The sequence below is a fragment of the Caenorhabditis remanei genome, chromosome II (assembly GCF_010183535.1).
Source record: "Caenorhabditis remanei strain PX506 chromosome II, whole genome shotgun sequence".
Classification (NCBI taxonomy): Eukaryota; Metazoa; Nematoda; class Chromadorea; order Rhabditida; family Rhabditidae; genus Caenorhabditis; species Caenorhabditis remanei.
The window spans coordinates 18526609-18533351 of NC_071329.1; the positions used below are offsets into that span (position 1 = coordinate 18526609).

At 36.6% G+C, this 6743-nt stretch overlaps 1 protein-coding gene across 1 annotated transcript; it reads right to left on the reverse strand.

Moving 5' to 3' along the window:
* Window positions 1-324: 324 nt before the first annotated feature.
* GCK72_007848 (uncharacterized protein) lies at window positions 325-6743 on the reverse strand (the record flags this gene model as incomplete). Its single annotated transcript, XM_053726490.1, has 6 exons — window positions 325-462; window positions 1486-1690; window positions 2524-2913; window positions 2970-3214; window positions 5257-5406; window positions 6609-6743. 6 exons carry the CDS (start codon window positions 6741-6743, stop codon window positions 325-327), a joined length of 1263 nt encoding a protein of 420 aa, XP_053590684.1.

A 6743-nucleotide genomic window follows, 5' to 3' on the forward strand; every position in this document is an offset into this window, starting at 1 on the left:
GTAAAAATTTAACAATTTTAGGTCAAAAAACCACGAAAAATAAAAAATTTGAGTGAAAATTCATCAATTTTGACCAAAAAAACGCAAAAAAGTCGATTTTTTCAACAATTTTAGGTCAAAAAATTCAAAAAAATCGATAATTTGAGTGAAAAATCTACAATTTTGGGTCAAAAAAAACGTTAAAAAAATCGATTTTTCAACAATTTTAAGCCAAAAAACGCAAAAAGTAGATTTTTCCGACTATTTTAGGTCAAAAAATTGAAAAAACAAAAATTTGAGTGAAAATTCAACAATTTAAGGTCAAAAAATCAATTGTTTTGTCTTCTAACGACGAATAATTTTGCGTGGTCCTTCTGCTCGAGACTCGGTGGTTTTCAGAGGACGGGCCGCACGGAGGGAACGAAGTGTCTGAGCGGTATGCACATCGAGACGCAACAAATCGGCACCGAGTGCTTGGAACATCTGAAAATGAGGTTTTTTGTGGAAAAACTGGTTAAAAATCAATTTTTTTCAGCTGAAAATGCCAAAAAATACAAGGTTTTTAAAAAAATGCGTCAAAGGTGCGCCAGATCATCTGAAAAATCGGCTAAAAATGACAAAAAAATTGGCTCAAAACGCGTCAAAGGTGCGCCAGATCGGCTCAAAAGCTGAAAAAACTGTAATTTTTGCGTCAAATTTTGCATACAATGACAGTTTTTCAGCTTTTAAGCCCATCTGGCGCACCTTTGACGCGTTTTCAGCCAATTTTTTGTCATTTTTAGTAGATTTTCAGCCGATCTTTGTGCTTACTTGCATCTTTAGATCAGTTAACCGATTTTTGAGCTTACAACCGTTTTTGACCAGGAAAATCCCAATTTTTCAACAAAAAATTGTGGCGCGTTGCTAGAAAGAAATTTTTGGTTGAAAATGTTTTTTCAACAAAAATTATTCAAAAATGTGGTTTTTCAAGACTGGAACGCGTCAAAGGTGCGCCAGATCGGCATCAAGGCTGAAAAACTGTAATTTTTTGTCTTAAATAACAGTTTTCAGCATTTTCAGCCCATCTGGCGCACCTTTGACGCGTTTTGAGCCAACTTTTTGTCATTTTCGATTATTTTTAGTCGATTTTTCACTTGAAAAGTCAAAAAAATACCGATTTTTGACAAGAAAAACCCCAATTTTTCCACGGAAATTTGATCAAAAATGGATTTTTGAGGGTCGACGAGTCTGGCGTGCCGTTGGCGCATTTTAGAGCAGATTTCATCGAAATTTTTTTTTTTGACACTAAATCCATTTTTCATCAAATTTAGACGAAAAAACTGGTGCACCTTTCGCACGTTTTTAACAAGTTTTCAGTTTCCTTGAATTATCTTCAATTTGCGTCAATTTCAAACGATTTTTTCGATATTTTCAGCTGACCTGGCGCACCTTGACGCGTTTTCAGCCGTTTTTCTCGATTTTTCGTCAATTTCAACCGATTTTTCCCATTTTTTCCCCTATACAAACCTTCTCCAACTTGCTCGGTTGCATTCCAACGACCTGTTGAAACGGTGTCAATGGCACTTTGTGCTCCGGAGCCAAAGTCAGAGCGAGAGCAAGAGTATGAGCAACAAATCGATCATAATCAGTGACATTCAGTCGAATTCTCTCAGCACCTCTTCCAGTATATCCTTTTTTCAGCCGTCGATTCGCCAAAGAACTGCGATTGGACCTGAAAATAGTGGTAATATTAGGAGAAATTCGATTATCATAAAGCGCCAAAGGCACCCCAGATTCCCCGCATTTTTGAACATTTTTTGTTGGAAAATCGATATTTTCTGGGATTTTCAGCTGAAAAATCGGCTGAAAATTACCACAAATTATCAAAAATTGGCTCAAAACGCGTATCAGGTGCGCCAGATTGGCTTAAAAACTGAGCTTTAAAGTTGATCTGGCAAAACGCGGCAAAGGTGCGCCAGATCGGTTTGAAAATGTGAAAAATCTGTTGAAATTGTTGAAAATTGAGATTTTTTGCTTGAAATTAAGCTGAAATTCGAATTTTTGTATGATTTATCTGAAAATTTCACATTTTTTACGCTCGAAAGAGACTTTTGTCAATTCCAGTGAAATTTTGCTTAAAATTGGTATTTTCTGACATTTTCAGCTGAAAAAATCGGCTGAAAATTACCACAAATGACAAAAATTGGCTCAAAATGCGCCAAAGGTGCGCCAGATCAACTTTAAAGCTCAGTTTTTAAGCCAATCTGGCGTAACTTTGGCGCGTTTTTAACCAATTTTCGTTCATTTTCAGCGGATTTTTCGACATTTTAATCCAATCTGGCGTGTCTTTAGCGCGTTTTGTGCCTAAACTTTCCCTTTTTCAGCCATTCTGGCGCACCTTGACGCGTTTTCAATTGTATTTTATCGATTTCCAGTCAATCTGGCGTGTCTTTAGCGCGTTTTGTGCCTAGACGTTCCGTTTTTTCAGCAATTCTGGCGCACCTTTGACGCGTTTCCAACCGATTTTTGGTGATTTTCTGTGATTTTCAGCGGATTTTTCTCTACTTTTCGTCAATTTTTACCTTCTGTCTCAACACATCAGGCATCTTCAACTCGGCCATCTCCTTCCTCAACATCTGTCTCTGTTTTCCCATTTTTCCCAACATTTCGCACATTGTCGCCAGTAGGAGATAAGCGGCCGCCCGTTTTGGAACAGTCTCATTATACATAATGAGAGTGACACAATCTGGAATTCCAGCTTCGATTAGCGCTTTTTTGGATTTCTTTTTGAGCTCCATGAGCTCCACGGCGATCTGCTCAACGGCTTCGACCTCCAGGTCTTCAATAAAAGAGAAATCGGATAAATATCCTTTGCCAATTCCGATTGTACCGCTTTCGGTAGAATCGATGACGTCGCTTTGGCCATCATAGTGATATCTTCTAACTTGACGTCTTCTGAATTCTCGACGTTGGAATTCGAAGCGAACGCCGTTTTTCTCATCTCATCTAACGTCTCCTGATTAATTGTTCGTCGCTGAGCCGCTTCGTCCATTTTAATTTTTTTCGATGAACCGAAATTTGAAGTCAGCTGACGACGTTTTTCAGCCCATTTTTCCGCTGAAATCGAGAAATCTTCACTGAAATTGTCTCCTGACAACGATTTCTTATCGCCGTTCAACAATTTCTCGACGTCTTCTGAATATTTCGATTCGAACGAGTAGAGACGAGCGGGACGATAGGTTGCGAGGCCGGTTGTCTGAAAATTTGAATTTTAGAGCTGAAAATGTCAGAAAAATGTGAATTTTCATTAAAATACGCTGAAAATGAGGTTTTTTTTCACTAAAAAACTGGCAAAAAATCAATTTTTTAACTAAAAATGTCAGAAAATAGCAGAGTTGCAACGGGCCGGGCCGGGCCAAAATCAGAATTTCTCCGGCCCGGCCCGGTTCGGCCCGGATTTTCAGTACTAAAAAATTCAATTTTTTTTTTCGAAAATTTTCCAATTTTTTTGGCAAAAAAATTTTAAAGGGGGACACAACTAGTTCTAAATTGAGGGTTTTTGATATGAATCGATTCAGAAAGCCAGAAAAAAGATACATTTCTTTTGGTTTCATGTCTGAAAATGCGTCTAAAGCGAGTTATGATACACTGGTCCTTACGCACCCAAATGACCCAAGGCATTGCTGACACTTTAGCAGTGCAAATTTGTACTGTAGCTTTAAAGGCGCATAGCAAAAAAGTTTTCCTACAGTAGCCAAAAATTACTAAATCAGCCGTTTTCTACCGAATTCAGTGAAGTTTAGGTGTTTTATAGCAATAAAATTTCGAAATTTCCCCTAAACTTATTTTCAATCTCCAAAAAAAATGGTTTTTTCCACTGAAAACATTTTCAAAACATTTTTATCGCGTTATGCGCACAGTAGACTTCTGACGCGTTTCCTGTCGAGCTGACGCCTTAAAAGTAGATTTTGGAGTGATAGGGTGCTGTGAAATGTACTGAAAAAATGACGACGGGGAGCGATTTTTGGAATTTTGAGGTCTCATAACTCGCTTAAAACTGTTTTTTTTTTGATATTCTTGATAAAAAATGTGGAAAATTTTCAGACAAAAAAATTATTGAAAAAAAATTCTAGTGAAAAAAAATTCAAAAATTCAAATCCGGGCTGAAACCGGGCCGGGCCCGGCCGGCCCGGCGGGTCAGCCCGGAATTTTGCAAGTATGGAAAATAGTGCTTTTCAGGCGAAAAATTAGTTTTTTTGCTAAAAAATTAGTTGAAAATCAATTTTTTTGGACTGAAAATGTTAGAAAATACCGATTTTCAAAAAAAAAAGATTGAAAATGCTAATTTCCGCTACTTTTAAGCTCATCTGGCGCACCTTTGACGCGTTTAGAGTCAATTTTTTGCGTTTTTGGTCATTTTCAACAGATTTTTTGATCTGAAAATGTCAAAAAATACGCTGAAAATCAGTTTTTTTCATCAAATGTTTTGTTGAAAATCGATTTTTTAATCTGAAAATGTCAAAAAATACTTTTTTTTTCAACGAAAATTACTCAAAAATGCGGTTTTTAAGGGTATCTGGCGTGCCTTTAGCGCGTTTCGAACTCAGAATCGAGAAAATGTGAATTTTTTGTTAAAAATACCCAAAAAATGAGTTTTTTGCAAAAATGATTGAAAAATGACAAAAATCAGCTGAAAACGCGCGAAAGGTGCACCAGATCGGCTTAAAAACTGAAAAACTGTTCTTTTATGCAAAAATTACAGTTTTCCAGTCAGAAAATATCGATTTTCCAACAAAAAATGTTCAAAAAATGCGGGAAATCAGCTAAAAACGCGGTTTGAATGTCTGGCGTGCCTTTGGCGCGTTTTATATCCAAAATCTTCCGATTTTCAGCGGATTTTTCACTATTTTAAGCCAATCTGGCGCACCTTTGGCGCGTTTCAGCTCAAACTATCTAAATTATTGTCTATTTCAGCTGATTTTTCACTATTTTAAGCCGATCTGGCGCATTTTTGGGGCGCTTTGAGTCTTAAAAAAAAAAGGATTTTCTTGGGGAATCTGGCGTGCCTGTGGCGCATAAAATTCGGAAATACAGATTTTCAGATTTTTAAGGTTCTGGCGTGCCGTTGGCGCGGTTTCTAGTTCTATTTTCTCAATTTTAGTCAGGTTTTCTCCATTTTCAGGTCATCTGGAGCACCTTTGACGCGTTTTGATCCACAATTTTCCGATTTTCAGCGGATTTTTCACCGTTTTCGACTAATCTGGCGTGTCTTTGACGCGTTTTTTCGCATTTTATTACCGTATCCACAATAGCCACAGCGAAATCGAATCCCTCATCAAGACAATTGACATCTTGTCCCATTTCGACTACTTTCTCACTAATTCCTCCTTTCACCGATAGAATTGGCGCCTTCTTACGTCCCGCTTTTCCGTGTCGTTCGAATGTTAACTGAAAAAAATTTTCAGATTTTCAGCATATTTTTGAGAAAAATCGGCTGGAAATGACCAAAAATGCAGAAAAAATTGGCTCGAAACGCGTCAAAGGTGCGCCAGTTTTCAGACTTGAAGCCGATCTGGCGCACCTTTGACGCGTTTCGAGCCAATTTTTTGTCATTTTTGGTCATTTTCGGCCGATTTTTCAGCTGAAAGTGTCAAAAATACAGATTTTTTCAGCAAAAAAAAACGTGTGGGCAATCTGGCGTTCCTTTGACGCGTTTTTAATCAAAATTTTGATATTTTTCAGCAAAATTTCAGTGGAATTGAGTTAAAGGGTGAAAAATGTGAAAATTCCACAAAATCTCATTCAAAAACAGGGAATTTCAGCACAATTTCAAGCAAAATATCTCAATTTTTGATCTGAAAATGCACTATTTTCAGCTGAAACCTGTAATCAAGCTGAAAGTCTGAAAATGAAGATTTTAATGGATTTTCAGCGGAAATTCGGAAAAAAAAAATGCTCCGAAGCAAGAAATCTGAATTTTTGAGCTAAAAATGCAATTTTCGTAACGAATAAACCGAATTTCGCTTGAGAATTGGAGCAAAAAACTCAATTTTTTGAAATTTTCAGCTCAAAATTCACATTTTCAGTCTAAAATCATCATTTCCAGCCAGTTTTCAGCCAAAAATCGATTTAAATCGGATTTTTTGCCTGAAAATTCGAATGAAGGCTGAAAATTTGGTATCTGATATGATTTTAAGCTAAAAATCTGCATTTTTGAGCTAAAAACTCGAATTTTTCGAGATTTTCAGCTCAAAAATCACATTTTCAGTCAATTTTCAGCCAAAAATCAATTGAAATCGGATTTTTTGCTTAAAAACTGAAATTGAAGGCTGAAAATTTGACATCTGATAGGATTTTAAGCTAAAAATCTGCATTTTTGAGCTAAAAACTCAATTTTTAAATATTTTTCAGCTCAAAAATCACATTTTCAGTCTAAAAATCATCATTTCCAGCCAGTTTTCAGCCAAAAATCAATTGAAATCGGATTTTTTGCCTAAAAATTCAAATTGAAGGCTGAAAAATTCGGTATCTGATAGGATTTTAAGCTAAAAATCTGCATTTTGAGCTAAAAACTCGAATTTTTCGAGATTTTTTCAGCTCAAAAGTCACATTTTCAGTCAATTTTTTTTTCAGCCTGAAAATCCACTGACCTCACTCAAATTTTTCGGTCGATTATGAACGAACGAGGCGACGATATCAGAATGAGCGAATTCTCGATTCGATTCCACATTTCTCGTGTGACACACCGTCTTCTTCGCATTCAATTCATCACTCGAAACCCACAT